Source organism: Pyrus communis, chromosome 2 (assembly GCF_963583255.1).
Source record: "Pyrus communis chromosome 2, drPyrComm1.1, whole genome shotgun sequence".
Lineage (NCBI taxonomy): Eukaryota > Viridiplantae > Streptophyta > Magnoliopsida > Rosales > Rosaceae > Pyrus > Pyrus communis.
The window spans coordinates 34,997,617-35,017,805 of NC_084804.1; the positions used below are offsets into that span (position 1 = coordinate 34,997,617).

The 20,189-nt window shown below is 36.6% G+C and overlaps 2 protein-coding genes across 2 annotated transcripts; one reads left to right on the forward strand and one right to left on the reverse strand.

Moving 5' to 3' along the window:
* The first annotated feature begins 4,573 nt into the window (after window positions 1-4,573).
* On the forward strand, window positions 4,574-7,054 carry LOC137727031 (uncharacterized). Its single transcript, XM_068465976.1, has 2 exons — window positions 4,574-5,598; window positions 6,858-7,054. The coding sequence occupies exons 1-2, from the start codon at window positions 4,709-4,711 to the stop codon at window positions 6,916-6,918; spliced, it is 951 nt and encodes a 316-aa protein (XP_068322077.1). The 5' UTR covers window positions 4,574-4,708; the 3' UTR covers window positions 6,919-7,054.
* A 10,239-nt stretch (window positions 7,055-17,293) lies between these two features.
* LOC137724043 (2-oxoglutarate-dependent dioxygenase 19-like) lies at window positions 17,294-19,530 on the reverse strand. The gene is made up of 4 exons (XM_068463014.1): window positions 19,272-19,530; window positions 18,917-19,131; window positions 18,241-18,574; window positions 17,294-17,614 (listed from the first exon to the last, which is right to left on the reverse strand). The coding sequence occupies exons 1-4, from the start codon at window positions 19,515-19,517 to the stop codon at window positions 17,372-17,374; spliced, it is 1,038 nt and encodes a 345-aa protein (XP_068319115.1). The 5' UTR covers window positions 19,518-19,530; the 3' UTR covers window positions 17,294-17,371.
* Window positions 19,531-20,189: the final 659 nt, after the last annotated feature.

The window sequence follows — 20,189 nt, forward strand, 5'->3', positions numbered from 1 at the left end:
GTGGAACAAAAAAATTGACTTTGGGACCGTTTAAATTCCATGTAAATATGTAGTTGTCATTACTGTATTTCCATGAGTGAGAGTTAAAAAAAACTCAAGCATGAGTGACCACCATTGTTGCAACCACTACTGTGGAGCAAAAAATAATCAAGAAAAATATGAAGGCGACACATGGCTTCTAGGGTAAAAAGGACAAAATTACCCTCAAGAAACACCGGAACTCCTACGCGCGAGCAATGGACAATCATCCCTCAATCAAGTAAAAAGTGTCCAAAATAGGTATTTATTCAAAACCTATTTCATCCATCCTCTTCAAATCTTCTCTACAAGGCAACCCCAACACATTCATTTCAAATTATATTAATTAACTAATTAATTGATTTATTGCCTAATTAATCTATTAATTGGCTAATTAACTACAAATTACACTCAAAAATGCCACAAGGGGCCGGTCACCATCTCTCCAAAGAGGGCAAGGTAACTCCCAAAACATTTCTTTCAAATTATATTAATTAACTAATTAATTGATTTATTACCTAATTAATCTATTAATTGGGTAATTAACTACAAATTACACCCAAAAATGCCACCTAATTAATCTAAACACTTTTCCCTCAAAATTCTAACCTTGGCATTAGAGGTTCTTCGGCCGAAGCGCGCCCCCCCCCCCCCCCCCCCCAAAAAAAAAAAAATCATCATGGGCATGTGAGACTCTTGGCCTTGACTTAAGGTGTTATTTGTTTTGTAGGTGAAATTTTGTCCAAGATCAAGGAGAAAGAATTTGCATCCACAACTACCACCATAACCATCGTCGCTGCCACCAACCCCACTCAACATCATTATTGTTGGCGCCCCCATTACCCACCATCAACTATCGTCGTTGCCATTAACCATCAACATCACCACCGCCACAACCCACATCAGTTACAATCAACACCGCTACCACCACCACCCATCGTTATGGGCCAAGCTACATGGGGACAAGGAGGAGCGGCCGCCCCTTCGGTCTCCAGAAGCCACCATTAAGTGTGAGGATTGCACCCCTTTGGTCCTCTGAATTGCTACCGAAATCTGCTGCGCTACTTCGATGCATCTATGTTTTATGCTTCACTACTTCTCATGCGTTTTTTCCTTCTTTTTTTTTTTTATTTTTTTATTTTTTTTTATTTTTTTTTATTAAATACCCAGGCCAAAACGACGTCGTTTTGGTCCTGGGATAAAAAGAACATAGAATGACGTCGTTAAGAAGGGATATGGTAAGGCTATCATTATTCAAGAGTTTGTTCTCAAGTCCGGTCAGATTCTCTTTAAAGGCCATTATATGCCACAGCTGGTATATGTTAGCCAATAGGTACTTTAATGCAATGTTGAGCGAGGGAATAGAGCCCAATATGCATGCTTAAAAATTATATGAGTCACTTGGTTATGCCCACAAGGTGTTTGACGAATCACCCTACTTAACTATCTCTCTTAAATGCCACGCTTAGGAGCTACTGTAGAGAGAATTGATGGGAAGATACCTTGTATCTCTTCCATAACATGATATATGAGTCAAGGGAAATGATGAAAAGCCCAATAATTTAACCATACACATTGCTCTGAAGGCATGTGCAAGGTTAAGGCACTCACATACGAGAAAATAATACATGAGTTTGTGAAGAAACATGACAAGATTGCATTAAATAATCGACACCGCTACTACCACCCTCCCCTCGATCCCCTACTCACCATCATCATTGCCAGCATCGCCACCACCCACCATTATCACCGCCACAATTAACACCACCTATAATCAACATTGCTACTACCACCTATCATCACCATCACCACTGCCACCTCCAACCGCCATCATATTGTTGATGCTGCCATTGTCGCCACTACCACCACCACTACCTACCAATATCATCGTTCCTGCCACCTCCACCCACCATCAACACCGTTGCCCCCCACCCACCATAATCACTGCCACCCTCCACCATCATCATCATCATCACCACCACCCTCCATCAACACCACCCATTACCATCACCGACGTCACCACCACCACCACCATAATCACCTTCATGACTGCCTTCACCACCCATCATCATCACCAACGTGATAATGATGTTACTAACCTTAAATTATAAGATAAGGATAATACTTGCATTCCTCATTAGGGATGAACTCATTCCTCCACTTGTAAATAATATATTTTCAAGGCATAAATTTTATATTGAACTGTTCAATATCTTAATCTTTCTTTGAAGATCATATTTACAAAAAATCATTCAAATGGTAGATCCTTTAGTCATTTAGATGTATAATATAAATGAACGGGGTTTGCCATTAATATGTTACTTAATACCTACACCTTGATTTATTTGGTACATTTGCATACTAAATGATCTCTAATTCGAATGATTTTTTTTATAGGAATAATCTTCAAATTTAGAGTTAGAAATTGAACGGTTCTGATTATAAAAATTTTACGGTAAAAATATGTTACTTGGAAGTGAGGAATGAGCTCATCACGAAGTGAGAAATGCAGGAAGTATTCGTAAGATAATAGGAAGGATGAAAAAATTACTTAGTAACGCCCTAAACCTTTGGTGTGATATATATCCCACCCGTACGTTCATTATCTGATCATGGTGGTGAGTCGGTGAGTGATACTGAATCACGATTAATATAATGGGAGGTGATCGATTTCACGGGTGTCACCTGTTCATGCTTAAATAATAGACACCACATGCCTGTGCTCAAAAGGAAATAGCAATTTTACATAAACACTGTGTTTTGTCTTATCTTATGCATGCTTTTGCTTTTCAGGGGACAAATTACATAGTAATTTACATAGTTATTTGTGAAAATACTTTCATGTTAATAATGCCAGCTAACTTTTTTCAAAAAGCTTTAGCTTTTGGAGGTTCTGAATGACCAAAAATAGCTGCAAAGTAGGAGTATTAATATTAGTATCTTAGTTCTGAAATTTTTATAAAGAAAAGAAAATTAAGGACTAGAAGCTTAATTGATTCTTTGAACCATTAACTATTTGAACTTTCGAAAGTTGATTAAACCTATGCACTATAATACATAGTGGAAGATACTCACGTGAATTTTTAACCTCGCCTCATGTTTTGTTCGGCCAATTTATTTATTATCTTATATACAAAACACATTTTCACCTAATTTAACTTGATAAACCTCACTTTACAAGAGCTTATAGTTCAGTTTGGTTAAGAATATAAGTATGACTACTTAATGAAATATCAAAGATGATTATATATTGGATAACATTTCTAGAATTCTAATATTTTTTTCGCATTTGAAAGATTAATATAAAGTAGAATATTGCCTTGATAAAAACAAACCGAACTCATTCTAATGACTTATACTTTGAGTTGTAAGGACAATTGTACCTTAAGACAATGTCAATAGTTCAAATTTCCTTCTCATTTCTTAAATAAAATAGTAAAAATGACCTTTTGGCTCTCATGTTTTATTTAGTTAATTCAAAAAGAAGTTGAACAATCAACCCTCATATCATATTATCTACAAAATACAGTTTAAGTACAGAATCTCTCAAACATCACCTTTATAAAAAGTCCAAAAACATTTAAGGCTTATAATTAAGGCTGAAATTTAACTAAACGACCTCCAATAGTTGCTCTAATCAAACAAAATAATTACTAGGCAGGTAGAAGGAGCTTTTGCTGTTTGGTATTTGCCTTTCTTTCTTTCTTTTTTCCTTTTTATAAAGGCAAAGACAAGTTAAAGTAGCATTTAATCAAGCAATAGTAAATTCCACTTTAGGATATATATAAAGTGGAATATTGCCTGGATAAAAACAAACTTAACTATCAATAATCTTTCATTATTTCCCTTAAATTTTCGAGATTAGCTACAATATTTATACGTATTTAGTGAAATTATTTTGATAATAAGATATAACTTATATAAATATTACTATTTAATACAATCCATGTAACTTATGTAAATACCAATATTTGACGATTGAGTTTCCCTACAATACTTACATGACTTTTGTGAATATCATCATCTCAAGATTGAGATAGTGATTGTATTAGATACTTTCATTATTTCCTTCAAATTATCAAGTTTTACTACAACAGTTAATTACCATGTCATGGTAAGGCATAACTCATGTAAATATCACATTCTAACAATCTAGATAATAATTATATTAAATATATGTAAATATTGTGAGAAAATAACTCAAACTCAATACATAAAAATAACATATTGCTCCACCCGACTTGATTATATAAGAATTTAGCAAAAGAGAAAAGGAATCAAAAGCCTAATAATTTGGCATCTGAGCTCCTCCTCAAAAAGAATTAAAAAAAAAAAAAAAAAAGCACAAGAAATACATAGAGGAGGACGAGTAAGGTCCCCACATCCACCCAGCACTGCCCCATCTAGAGCCCCTTGACTTCAAAAAAATTTCATTTAATGATCCCCACCCTCCCAAACCCCAACCCAATGCCATGATATCTCCATTAAAAACTTGGTTGCCAAAAAAATGACAAATACAACAAAAGAATAAAAGGGTGAGTGATGATAACCCCGAGCACCCACCCACCTGCCAATCCCTGCTTCAAACACACTACTACAACAACCCTACCCCTCACACGATCCCCATTTTCTTTGTTCTTACATCATTTTCCTTCCCTTTCCTCTCTAATTTTCTCAGGAAACAAACACCATGCTTGATCCCAACACAAACCCACATGAACACCCATTCCTCTTCAACAGCCGCGCCGACGACCACCAAATTAAAAGTGACACAACAACAAACTACGATTCTTGGCATTCCGTAAATTACGCTTCCCGGGCTCCTCAGAAAACTACTCAAAAATATGGAAACCACAGCATGGGAGGCCGGATCAACGTCGATACTACTACTGCTTCCGGTGACGAGTCTGACTCGCCGCCGTTGCGGAAGACGACGAGCCGCGTGAAGAACTATCGGAGTCTGTCCCCGACTTCGCAAAAACAAGCGATCGCCAGAGGACAGACGGAGCTCATGGAGATGGTGAAGACCATGCCTGAGTCGTGCTACGAGCTTTCGCTGAAAGATCTCGTTGAGCATAAGTATAGGCCAATGGGTGGCGACGAAGAAGAAGATCGAAATCAATGTCGAGGTCAAGAGGAAGAATACGATGATAGAAGTACTGAGAATTTGGTAAGGAAGGGAAATGGAGACGTAAACGAAAACGAAATGAAGAAAAATGGTGAGAGGAAGAAACTGGTGATGAGGAGTGGGAGCATAGATAGTGGGGGGTTTCTTTTGAAGATGGTTTTGCCAATTTCTTTGGGGGGTAAGAAGAAGAATAATAAGAGCGTTAAGGAGAAGGGTGAGTGCTTGGTGGTGGATGCAAATAGCAATAATATGAGTGCAAAGGTGTCTCCAAAGCCTCAGGGGTTGGATGGATCTGTGAAGGTAGTGGGTGTGGATAATGAATGGTGGAAGATGAAGAGATTTTCTGTATCAGAAAGGAGTGAAAGTGGTGTTTCTAGTATCAATAGTGGAAGCATAAAAAGCAGTGGCAGCGGTAGCAGCAGCAGCAGCTGTAGCAGCAGAAGCAACGGCAGGTATGTTATCGATTTTAACTCGGAGTTTCACTTCCATTCGAGCGATAGGAAATTTATTTTTTCTTTAATTTTATTCTGGAAACCATGCTATTTAATTTTGAGTTTGTCTTCAATTCATTCATACACCAATTTCCATGATTGTTTTAAAATTTTCGGAACAAGTGATCATTCATTCGTGATGAAAACAGGGGAGTCTTGAGTTTATTAACTTCATGAAAGAATATAAAAAACTTCTAAACCAAAAACAAAATCTATTTAAATTATGGGTTTTGGTATGCGTCTGTGTATGGTGGAATGCTTGCCCGTTCGATCATTTTCCATTGGATCATTGATCGCGCATCAAACACTTGTTGCTTAAGTGCATGTCACACACCCGAGCGTAAAAGAATTTTCGTTTGAATTAACAGAAACAATCCTCTAAGTAAGCATGTGGGACATTTGGGTGAAACTTGAAATACATCTAAATTTCTTAATTTCGGAGTCTCCATTAACGGAAGAAAGGGTAAATGCAAGAAAGCATAAAAACGTGTGGGAACTGGTAAAGTTGCATGTAACTCACTCACATTCTAGAAACTGATTTGCCAAATGTCATGACTATAAGATTGAAACATGTATACAAAGGATTGTTTGGTGCAAAAGTTGTGCAAGTTTTGGGGGGCCTTTTCAAAATTTGGCACCATTAAATTTTTTTTGTGACGTTTACAAAACATTACATTGTAGTATTTTTAGAACTATCTCAGATATTTTTCATTTGTCAAAAATATCAACATAGGGCCTATGAAAGTGTTAACTTAGTACAAACAAGTTTAATAATATATACAGCAAATAGTGTTGTAAGAATTAAACATAAGGTGTTTGATTTCTATATATAAGAATCAACTCACAGTCGCATTAGTGAAATAAATTCCTTTTACATTATAGCAAATTGTTTTTAGAAAGTATTGAGATTAAAGTGTTTGTTAATAATGGGTAACATTACCTTGAACTTAGGGTTAAAACTCCTCAAAATTACAAGTGACAGGTGATATATCAATTTTCAAGAAGTATATGTAAATATATTTTGATGTTTTTATATATATTCAGTAGCAGCCATGACATGGCTTGTAAATGGACGGTTCAAATGATCGAATGAGTGAAATTGTACACACATCACTTTCAATATTTAGTTCAACGCAACACATAATATTTAACTAAATCCTAATTTTTTGTCCCAAGTCTATTTGTTTTATCTAATTGTGTTTCTGGTTGCATGGTTGCAGGCGCAAGAGCAGTGGATGCTGGTCGTTCATCCTGCTCAAGAAGAACAAGAGGCGGGATTGAATGACGATTTGTACCTTCTATATACAATACAGCATGGAGATTAATATTAATTAAGTGTTTGTGTAATTACGTCGCAAATAAAAATATGCTTTTGAGATATTGTAGAATATTGCAAAAGAGAATTTCCGTAGCTTGTGGTGTGTATATTCGTGAAGATTTTGGGAGAGTTGGTATATCTTTTCATTTAATTAATGGAACTTATAACAATTTCGTGCCTTTTTGTGTAAAATTCTGTTTAAAAAAAAAAATGAAAAACTAAAGAAAAAAAGGTTATTAATCCTTTACGCTTCACACACACACTCTCTCTCTCTCTCTCTTCACATCACGCCTCACTGGATGAAAATTTGTAAAAAGATTTTGTGAACTGGGGATTTGAACCATGCTAGAAATTCCAGAAAATGAGATGATAGTGTTGAGAATATCCAATGTCAGACGATAAAGTCTATAACATGTAAAAGCGCATGTCGAAAGTATTGAGCATGTCAAGCAACCAAGCACAAATATCCGATCGTGCTTTGCTGAATGTGTGTTCCTGCTGTTGATTTCACAAGTATTTGACCCTATAATATGTAAGATATTGTTGGCTTCTTCTTATGAAATAAAAGAACGAAATTGCTTGAGCTTGGCTTGAAAATTCATGAAGTTTGTTTTTTAAGTAACTTGAAAGAATATAATTATTATGTTTGGAGGTAGGTAGGCAGGCACATATTTTTCTCGCAACAATATGCCACACTTGTAAGCATGGAAAAGGAGTATCTTTGGTATTATAAAAAATAAAAAAAATGTATAGAAAATTGAATGATGATTCCATTCTGCTCTGACCAAACAATAACTAATTACATTGATACATATATCTATAAAATGGTTGTTCCTTAACTACCTTACAAGAAGTTGATTGCTATCACGAGAATGAAAGATTTTTAGTGTGTTCGAAATACAGATACATACGTTATATGTTATTTGTTGCTGTGAGCAATCTTTAGAAATAGGAATGTAAATATTATGTAAATATTAGAGTCCTTTATTAGGAAGGATATCTCTTGTGTCCATTTTAGTTTTCCTTTGAGAACAAGGATTGTATGTACTTATATACCAAATTATGCAATACATGAAAATTAAGCCGTTAATTTCTATTTGGCATTGGAGCCTAACCGTAACCCTAAAAAATTCTACCGTGCTACTGCTGCTGCATGTTCAAACTGCAGATTTGTGTTCTTGCTGCGTTCGTTGTAGCAAACTGAAAGCTGCATAAGTATTGCCTACCGTGCTTTGTGGGTGTAATTGTGTGTGATCCATGGTAGGTGTTATAGAAGGATCAGGGCTAAAATTGGAGGGTAGGTCACATGGCTTGGCCAACAACTCAATTTTGAGTTCAGTTGTAATTCATAGTGATGCTTCAAATGTACCAAGTACCGTAAAACTCAACGGATCAAATTATCCTCTTTGGTCCAAAGTATTGGAGATGCATATCACTAGGCGTGGTAAGAAAGGGTTCATGATAGGGAGCATTAAGAAGCCTAAGGAAGATAGTGCCGAGTATGAAACTTGGGAGACTGGAAATGCAATTGTGAAATGGTGGTTGATTAATTGCATGGATCCTACCATCATGAGGTTTTTCATCCATCTTTGAACCGCTAAAGAAGTATGGGCAGAAGTTGCTCGAACGTATTATGATGAGTCTGATATCTCTCAGATTTATGAGTTGAAGGTAAAGTCATTCCGACTTCGACAAGAAGGATGGCCTATTGGTGTATATTATGCCGATCTTAAAGCTGTCTGGCAAGAACTGGATTAAAGGAAACCAATCAAGATGGAATGTGCTATTGACTTGAAGACACTTCAAGAAGAAATCCAACTAGACCGTGCGTATGCTTTTCTAACAGGACTTGATGGTATATTTGATAAGGTATGTAGTGATATTTTGAGAACTCAACATTTACCATCCGTCGTGGAAGTGTTTTTTGTTGTTAGGTGGGAAGCACAATGCTATGCTACTATGATGGGAGGCAGTGCCATTGGGAATCAAGGAGGAACACCCCATCTGGCGATGGTGTCACGGCCACCATCGTCTGGCCGGTCATATAGCTTGTCGTCATCAACAAATTCTCGCCTATTTACTCAAGAAAATAAAGATGATTTGAAGTGTAATTTTTGTAGGCAAACCCGTCATACGGAAGATACACGTTTTCAAAAACATGGCGTACCTGAATGGTTCCCGGAATTGAAGAAAAAATTGCGTGTAAATGAGCTAGCTGTTAATAGAGCCAGTGTGAGTCTTGCATCCATAACCACTACAACACCTAGTAACAAGGAGGTCGTGGAGATTCAAGGGGATCCAAGTCAAACTTTGTTGACTAGGACCAATCCTAGTGAATCCTCACCTATATGGTACTGAGCACCATATAGGTTAGATTCTGTACTCTGGTGCAACTGATCATATGATATTCGATAAAAAGTTATTTACGTGTATGACAATGACTCATCAAAAGTGTGTAGCAATGGCGAATGGAACCATTACTATGGTGACTGGGGCCGACACGGTGGACCTTACGCCGTCTCTCTCTCTTCACCACTGCTTGCTTGTTCCATCATTTTCTCATCATTTATTATCTATTCCCTAACTTAATGAGCAATTGGATTGTGTTGTACTTATGTGTCCATTTTTTTGTTTACTTTAGGATATTCAGACAATGAGATAATTGGGTGTGGCACTAAGAGAAAAGGGTTGTATTATGTGGATGACATCGTTCCTGGTAGAACTAATGCAGTTCAAGCATCCCGTACTAGTAATCTGCAAGAAGTTTAGTTGTTGCATCATCGATTATGACATGCTTCTTTTGGTTATTTAAGGCGTATGTTGCCTAGTTTGTTTCATAAAATAAAAGAATCAGACTTGCATTGTGAAGTACGTATTCTTGCAAAGAGCCATCATGCTTCATTTTCTCCTAGTATGAATAAAAGATTGTTTCCGTTTGAGCATGTGCATTTAGATGTTTGGGGGCCTTCGCCTGTTAATACCGTTTCAGGGTTAAGTGATTTGTTACGTTTGTTGATGATTGCACTCGTATGACATGGGTATATGTGTTGAAACATAAAAGTGATGTTAGTATGATTATTTGGTCTTTTTCTCAGATGGTGGCTATACAATATTCCTTTATTATTAAGGTTCTCCGTTCTGATAACAAGGGTGAATATGTTAACTCTGAGCTATCTTCTTTTTTCCGTGATCAAGGAATCCTCCATGAGACAACTTGTCCTCATACCCCACAACAAAATGGGGTTGCTGAGAGAAAAAATTGTCATATTTTGGAAACTGCTCGTGCATAGCTTATTGGTGCGTCCATACCTAAGAGTTTTTGGCCGGACACGGTCGCATATGCAGTGTGTGTAATTAATCGCATGCCACCATGGGTTGTAGAATTCCATACTCCACTCCAAGTATTGATGGAACATGTTCTTGTTGTCTCTACCAACACTCTTACTCCTTCGTTGTTTAGATGTGTTGCTTATGTTCATGTCCACAAGATTCATTATAGTAAATTAGATCCCTGTGCTCTTCGGTGTGTCTTTGTTGGATTTGCATCCCAACAAAAAGGTTATAAGTGTTATCACCCTGAAACCCGCCACATGTATGTCACCACGGATGTGACTTTTTTTTTAATCGGAATATTTTTATCCTCCAACATCGTCACCTTCTGATCACAAGGGGGAGAATGCTAGTATTTGTGATCTTAATGGTGTTTTTGGGTGGTTGGACGTATAAGACGTACTTGCTTCAGGGGCAGTGCACCGTGATAATGACAATGCCATACCGATTGATGTAGTAGAGCCGCGGTCCTTTCTTACTGAGCCTGCTATAGGGGTTCAACCATTGATTGCTGAAGAAGGGAATGCCGAGAGTCCTTGTGCTGGTGTTCAAGTAGCTACTGCCGAAGTCAGCAGCCCCGAGACTTGCGTCGAAGTTACTTTTCCTCTTTCTAGCTCGATAGTGCCGTCGTCCAATACGTCTTCTCTGAATATCCTTGAGGTAAGTACTATTGATGCTCATGTAACTAATGATGTTATAAGTACATATAAGTTGCCACCAAGGCAAAATTGTGGTGTGCCTCCTGACAGGTTTTCTCCGGAAGGAAAAGTGAAGTATCCAATAGCCAATTATATGTCATGTAAAAATTGTTCACCCAAACGTTAAGCTTGGGTGAACAATGTGGAGTCAATTCAAGTACCAACTCAAGTAGAGGATGCTTTGAAGAATCAAGAATGGGCTGAAGCAATAGATGAAAAGATGAGGGCACTACAGAAAAATAATACATGGGAAGTAGTGAAGCTGCCGAAAGGAAAAAAACCAGTTGCGTTCCGATGGGTTTTTACAGTTAAAAACAAGGCTGACGGATTACTCGACAGGTAAAAATCAAGGTTGGTACCGAAAGGATATAAACTTTTTCTCCGGTAGATTGGCCATTGAAACAGTTTGATGTAAAAAATGCTTTTCTTCATGGACATCTAGAGGAGGAAGTGTATATGGATTTTCCTCCAGGAAATAATATTGGGCAAAAAATGGGAGTGTGTCAATTGTGGAAGTCACTTTATGGGCTTAAGCATTCACCTCGTGCATGGTTTGGGAGATTCACTCAGGCCATGAGGAAGAATGGGCATTATCAAAGTCATTCTGATCATACTCTATTTGTGAAACGGAGAAACGGTAAAGTAACAACCTTAATTTTTTATGTGGATGATATGATAATAACAGGTGATGATTCAAATGAGATTGTCAAACTGGAAAAAAAAACTTGTTGCCGAGTTTGAGATAAAGAGTTTGGGTAATTTAAAGTATTTTCTCGTAGTAGAGGTTGCTCGTTCATCCAAAGGTATTTTCTTGTGTCAACGGAAATATGTTCTAGATTTGTTAAAGGACACATGTATGCTTGGGTGTAAACCTGTGGATACTCCTATTGTGGAGAAACATCAATTGGAAATTTATTCAAATCATGAACCAGTAGATAAAGGCAGATATCAGAGATTGGTAGGAAGACTAAATTATTTAGCCCATACTCGTTTGGATATAGCCTATGCAGTGAGTGTGGTGAGTCAATTTATGCACTCACCAAATGTGGATCATATGGCTGCTGTTATGCAGGTTTTAGCTTATTTAAAGTTGGCCTCGAGGAAGGGAATTTTGTATAAAAATTCCGGTCATTTAAAAATTGAGGGGTTTACTGATATTGATTAGGTAGTTGATCTGACTGATAGGTGTTCTACTTCTAGATACTTTACGTTCGTTGGTGGAAATTTAGTTACTTAGAGGAGCAAGAAACAAAAGGTGGTGTCTAGGTCTTCTGCAGAGGCCGAATTCGGAGGTATGGCACATGGAGTATGTGAAGTTCTTTGGTTATGTAAGTTGCTTTGGGGTCTTTGTTTCAAATCGAAGGAGGCCGCAAATTTGTACTGTGACAATAAGTCGGCACAAGAGATTGCAGAGAACCCGGTACAGCATGACAAAACGAAGCATGTGGAGGTTGATTGGCACTTCATTAAGGAAAAGCTTGAGAAGAAGATTGTGTCAATATTGTTTGTGAACTCGGAAGAACAACTTGTGGATATTCTCACTCATGTCGTGTGTAGTAGGATTTTTGGTGACTCAATTGTCAAGTTGGGCATGTGTGACATCTATGCTCCAACTTGAGCAGGGATGGAGCTAGAAATTTCTTCTAGTGGGGCAATCCGAAAATCAACTAAGAAAACCTTATTATAGTATGCTTATACCTAATATGATAATAGGGATGATTTCAAATGATGATGCATCACAATTCCAGTGTTACTAAAATTTTAGTGTAGTAGTGGAAGGTGACAAAGTGATAAAAAAATATTAATACATGATTACGCGGGAGAGGTTTTTCAGTTTGAATGATAGAATAAGAGCATTTTTGCTCATATAATATTTAATATGGAGTATATACGGTATGAATGTATCTTGGATATTAGATACATATATTTTCTTCAAAGATAACGCGTGTGTATTATATAATTGTAGTCTACAACTTAACAAACGAATCACTTGAGTGGGGGCATATGCCCCCAGTGAGCCTTCCTTGGCTCCGTCCATGAACTTGAGGGGGAGTGTTGCCGTGAGTAATCTTTAGAAATACAAATGTAATTATTGTGTAAATAACAGAGTCCTTTATTAGGAAGGATATCTCTTGTGTCCTTTTTAGTTTTCCTTTGAGAACAAGGATTGTATGTACTTATATACCAAATTATGCAATACATGAAAATTAAGCCGTAAATTTATGTTTCATTATATAAATGGAGAAACACTTACAAAAAAAACTTCCCTCCACTTGTATAATACCATATGATGTACCATTTCATATTTTGGGCACATTGAAAATTTTTTGCACAAGAATTATTGCCATTTTATTGTCAAGAGCATAACCTCATGCCTCAATACTATATTTCCAGTTACATGCACATGGACCAACCAAAAGTAGTTACAATATATAGGGTAGTGATTTTTATGCTTCTCCTTCTGCATGCATCTCTTTTTGTTGTTGTTATTTTTCTCTAATTTATTTAATTAAATAACTAGAAAAACAAGAAGCAAAATTATAGAAGATGCTAGGACTCGGGTTTAATCTAATTTATTTTCCTTTAATTTGTTTATCTCTTCGTTAATTTTTGTTTTTGTTTTTTATATTGCTAGGATTGCCAAGACTCAAGTTGTTTTTGTAATCATTTTTGTTGATGACTTTCTTTGTTCAGTGTTTTTCTGGGCTTCGAGTACCCTTTAGCTAGAGGAGGTTTCGGATTTGAAATGCTATGTGTGTATTTGGTACCCTTTAACCCAAAACAAAAACAAAAATTACAAAAATCACTTCTCATAGTGAATAATTCAAACAACAAAAGTTGCATTATTTGCATGATCGCCGCATGGAGGCCAGCATAGGCCAGACCCCATTGTAACATCCCACATTGTCCAGGGGAAAGGATCCTGTATGCCTTATATGTATATTCCCATCTCTACCTAGCACGAGGCCTTTTGGGAGCTCACTGGCTTTCGGTTCCGTAGGAACTCGGAAGTTAAGCGAGTTCGCGCAAGAGTAATCCCATGATGGGTGACCCACTAGGAAATTATCGTGTGAGTTCCTAGAAACAAAACAGTGAAGGCGTGGTCGGGGACCAAAACGGACAATATCGTGATACGGTGAAGTCAAGTCCGAAATATGGTGGGGACCTGGACCGAGATGTGACACCATTATGTATTTTCATCATTTGGTTATGTTTAATTGCTAGAATTATTATTTTGCAGACCAACTTATTCTTTATTAGACCCTAATTCGAATTAGTTGAATGAAAAAATGGTCCATGTTTTATCATTTCCTGATTTGGTCCCCATACTTCTAAATTCTAATAAAATCAATTTAGTTTGTGGATTTTACCTTGTGACCTCGTTTGTTACTCAGGATTGGCGACAATCTCTCTAAGAAAACGAGGCATATTAGATAGCGTGATGGACTCCAAACACTTTCTACTTGATGTCACTTTCACAAGATGGCCAAATCTCAAACACTATCGGTTGCCCAACTTAAAACATGGGTTTTCGAGTGCCTTGTTGCTAAAGGGTTGCCAAAGGGAACTGCCAACAAAGCCATCTATTTTTTGACTACTCGTATTGTTCAGCTCAAAACCTCCATTGCACCACAATTTACTTAAGAAGCCCTTGAATATATGAGGCATGCTTCACTTGATCTTGTAGCATAACCGACCCCAGTCCTGAAGCCCATTTTGGGTCGTCCCGCAGTCCCCCTCCTAAACCCTATTTTGGCTCGTCTTCTTTGAAACTTGTGGTCTCAATCAATTTGAAATCAAATTCTCTGTATAATTTTCTTTCTTTGTTCTATTGATTCACTTGTATGAATATTAGTAGTTCATTCCCATTGATGCGAGAGAGACATGTTAAGTTCCAAGCAATGTATTCTGATAACACTGACAACAAATACAACTCTTTTTTTTTTTTTTTTTTCTTCCCCTTTCTAGTCAGAAACAAACTTCATTAGAGAAACAGGAGAACCACAAGCACTAGGCAGAGAGACAAGGAAAGCTATATTCACTTCTTGAGTTGTACATCTCAAAAACTAGGGTTTTTAGTCAAAATGGTTTCTGAGATTAGCATAAGTCTTCATTTTGTTCCATGATAATGAAAATCAATAGAAGTGGTCCTTGAGTTTGTCCACCTTAAATCATTTTGGTCTCTTTATGAAAAATTTGTCAATATCCCCATTAAATGGAGGGGTTGTTTTGACAAAAATATCATTAAAAAGTAGTCACGTGACAATTTAATTAGAATATTGACATATTTTTTACGGAATGATGAAAATGATTTACATTAGACAAACTCAAGAATCACTTATATTGATTTTCATTGTCAGAGACTAACGCAAGAAGTTATGTCAACCTCAAAGACAATTTTAATTAAAAACCCAAAAACCATAAAGTCCGTGAAAAGGAGAAACTCTAGTGTTCGGTGTCTGGATCACTAGTTTCCGGCGGCCCACACTGAAAAAATCACTCATGGCCCATCCCCTATTTGAGGCCTACCATACCCGTTTTTTGACCTCACCTTCTCTCTCTTTTGGTCTTTGTCTGGACAGAAGAATTTTTCTATCAAGAGAATTGTGTCTCGAGCTTAAATAAATGGATCTACTTTTTAATTTATTTAATTTTTTTTAGTAGAGGTTAATCCCAATCCAGATTCCAAAAAGTATATCGTTTTTTCATTCATAAATTGATATTTTGTCTTAAATTATGGTAATAACAACTGAGAACTTATGACTGGTTTGAGATTGTGGTGCTTCAACAAAAACAAAAACAATAACAAAAATTAAAAACAAAAAAAAGCTTATTAAAATATCTGGAATATCAATGACAGTAGAAAAGCATAAAAAAGCAAAAAGAAGGTCTACCATACTTAAAAAGAAAGTGTGTCTTTTTTTAAAACCATAGTAGTCATTGCCCATTTATCAAAATTTTAAATGGCATGTTTCACAAAATTACAATTTTTGCGTCTACATATTGTCTTTGACAATTATTATCACATTAAATACCATATTATTTTTAGTCATTTAACATATTCAAAGCATATTCAAAGCATCCAAGAGTGTTTTTTCTCCTTTCTCTCTCAAAGAAAATTCCCAAAAGAAAACCTCGCTCAGCCGCCGACCCTAGCCTTTGGTTTTAGGGTCGGTGGCAGTCCTCAATCTCTCCTGCTTTCTTCTACTTTTCCTTCTTTTCTTCCTTTACTTCTCTTTACCTATGCTTTTATCTGAGCTCTGTCTCATCTATCTCAGCTTTTGTCTTAGTTTTGTACCCTCTCCTCAATCAACTGCCGGTCACCGCCATCCTTCTCATCCCTCCCCATTACACCCTTTTCTCCTACCTGCCTCTTCCTGCCCTTCATCTTTTCCAACCCATAACCATGAATTAGATCTTTGAGTGTTGGGCTCTATCTTGACACAAGACCCAACCCACACAACCTAATGTCGATCCCGCTTACTGGAAAAATTGGGGGAAGTGTGGAACGATTCACGTCGGAACAAGGGTGTTTTATACACCCCCTTTGCCCTCCCCCTCCTCATGTTACGTTTGATTATTTTTCTTGCAAGTGTGGCTATGGAGGCTTTGGCCCTTAGTGGATTGACTCTATGCAACACTCTCAAATCTAGTTTTTGGTTCGGATGCATTTTTCAGTTTTGTGTGATTTCTTCCTTCGCGGAGGTAGTAGCGGTTGCAGTGGTGGTGACTGGTTTTTGGCTACTGGAGCTTAGAGTTTTACTGATTATTATTTCTTTTGTAGCCTACAAGCCTAAATCTGTGTGGGCCTCCCTTTGTGGCTGGGGTTGTAGCTTTCCTTTTTGGGCTTGTCTTCTAGTTTATGTTTGCTTTGTTGTGTAGGGTCTCTGTTTAGGTTTAGGCCTTTCTAGCACAAACTGTACCTCCCTTCCATTAATGAAGTTTTATTCTTGACAAAAAAAAAACATATTCAAAGTAATTTATATAAAAGTTTACTAGACACTCAAACATTGCCTTTTTTTTTTTAATTTTATTAAAAGCACTTTTACCAAAAAAAAAAAATAATAATAATAAAAAAAAAGTTTACCAAATATTCAACAACTTTATTTTACAACTGTTTATTCTCACACCACAACATAAGCTGTTTTTTTTTTTTTTTTTTTTTTTTTTTTTTTTTTTTTAAGTACATCAATACCAAACTAGCCGTCATTACGGTTGCCAACTGGTCTAAATGGATGTTTATTTCTAATTTTATGAAAAACCATAGTTTAAGATTAAAGATTAATCAAAATATTATTCTCATTGTAGGAGGAAAGTAAGAAACTCTTACTTATGAAAAGCTAAATGTACCATCAACTGGTCTAACTCTTTGAGTTGAGACTTGAGATCAGATTCGAATCTGATTCAAGTTTGCTCTGGCTTCAATCACATGGTGCTTATTGGATTCCAAGTAGTCATTATAAGTCATTTCACGATAAAAGGGTGGGTTGTGCTCGTCTACAAACTCAGGTGCAGGCCTCACAGTTGATTCCAATGATGGTCCAAAAAAGAAGGGTAAACTCTTCCTTTCCACTTCGTTGGTCAAAGCCACCCGATGCAACAAGCTCTTGTACTTCCCATTGGTCAGAATCTGCATTATGCATGCAATGCATCATATTCATGAACAACCCAAGAAGTTTTTTCCCCAATTATTAAAAATAAAACAATAAAACAATTTGAACATATACAACTGATATAATTATTGACACACGCTTCCTAATACATGTGAGTTATACCATTGTATGTGAGTCTTACGTTTATTAGACAATATTTTAGTTTTGTGTGTCCAAGTAATATCACTCAAAATAAAATATAGCACAAATATTTTAATGAATGAACCAAATAGGATTACAGTAACAATCACAACCACACCCTTTTCCTCTTTCTACACACCCCTTTTTTTAATTATTGTCGGATTGAATAAATCAAACAAAAAATAATAGACATGATTAGACAGAAGTGTGTAAGAAAAAAACAAAAAGTGTATACATAGTTCCCATAGGTTAAACACTATAATTTTTCGTACATATTTTTAGTCTTTCCATGTAATTGATCCACGTGTTTGGCTTTAGTCTTAACACATGTGATTAGATTTGGATTAAACACTTTAATTTTATCAAGTGAGAAAATTGGGGGAAATGTTGAACTTTGTAGCATTCGCGTTAAAACTGTTGTGAATTAGATAGCGTTTATTCGTGGAGAAGAATTTAAATGAACCTCTATATGGTCAGCAAGAATGACAAAGATGGAACTCGGAGGAAAGTTTGCATTGAACCACTTTTTCTGGTGCTCAATCTGAAGTCCCCCATCAACGTCTTGAGCAAGGAGGACAAGTAAGCCAGGGTCACGATGAGGGAATTGGCCAATCTGATTCTTGTCGTCCGATGAATGCGACAGCGCCGGATAGTAATTTGGTCCGAAAACATTATAGCCAGATTCCAGGTTCATTTTCTTCTCTATGTAGTCCTCTTCAAGCCCTAGGGATTTTGAAATCCCTCTAAGTAATTGGACTCCCATTTCTCGCATTTTCTCACAATACTCTTGTAAAACCCTGCTAATTAACATCATACGTAAATTAGGTAAATGTTCTTTAAAGATGTAAATTAGGTAAATATGCTTTAAAGACGCACAACTGACACACTTGCTAACATTCTTTAATATAAGTGGGTTCCACATATAATGATACGGCATACCTCTATTAGAAAGTGTGTATCAATTTTGTGTGTACTAAAAGTATTATTGTACACATTAACATGGGATACATGTTAGTTAAGTTTAAAATATTCTAATTTCGTATTGATGGTATGAGGTTTCCTTTTTGTTCAAAAGTGAATGCATGCATGCATAGCCAATATGGTATGTTAGTATGTTTGATAGAAGCATGCTTGTTTACGTGGAATTGGCAGGCTTTGTTGGGCAATGAAAGGTGGGATGTGCTCTCATGTGAAGAAGCTCTCTTTGGGTTCTGCCACCCCACCGGAATCTGATTTTATCCTTCGAATCATTTGTCTCATATCGTCGCTTCTCCTCGTCATTCTGATAAAAAAATTTGGAAAGCCAATTCATAACACTCCCCATCAGGCTGTCCGGGATCCCATGATTCGTCACCTGCAAAATCATCAAGTTCAATACAACTAATCATCCTCCTTCTAGCTAAATGTGTGTGGTGATATATATACATACATATATATATGGTAAGGAAAGTTGCAGACAACTGATCAAGGAGAAAGAGGGATGTAAGTACGTACTGTAAAGAAGCCAAAGTTGAGGCAAGCTTCGTTAAGGTCACTGATGGCTTTAGTACGTTTTAGAACATCACCGGAGATGAGCATGGAGTAGTCAATGACTGGATTTGGAAGTACATAACATGATTCACCTTCATATCCTGAAAAGGAGTTGACCAAATTCTTATTTTTCGACACACTGCTCGAGTAAAAACAAGGCCTTTGGCTTTGAGTAGAAAGCAGTAGAGTAGTTGCTTCAGTTCCAGCCATTTTTGCCTGTGTGTTTGTGTTGAGAGAGAGAGAGAGAGAGAGAGAGAGAGAGAGAGAGAGAGAATGGTTGCAGTGGAGAAAAGCTCAGCTATGTATGCAAAAACCAGGCTCACAAGCGACCCTTTTTATAGAATAAACAAGGATAACTTCGTATAAACACACATAACTCGTGAAAAATTAAAGAGGGACCAGCACTAAGCATGTTTTTCGTGTCCGGAATGTATAAAAGACGTAAGGAGATATGGCTGCACATGTTTCATGGGACGCTTTGTCATTATCTGTTTTTTTTTTTTTTTTTTTTGGTCGAATGTCACTATCTGTTCATGTCGTTAAGAAAAATGCTATGACTTACACATAAATTTAGATTAAATTTAAATTACCTCTTACATGAGATTTATTTGTATTAGAGTGATAATGTAATTAAATGCGGTTCACAAAATATAGTCTTTCTAACATAACTCATTATGTTATACAACAATTTGTTTATTTTAAAGGAAAGTGTTAGGCAGAATATATTTATGTGTAGTACTAGTATGTGAACTTGCGTTATTTTTTAATATGGGTGGAACTTACTTGCATTGTTGTGCTCTATTTTTTTTCCTTATATTTTGTTCTTTGCGTTAAAATTTTCAACGGCGGAAATTGATAGTGCAATTTGTGTATTGAGTTTTC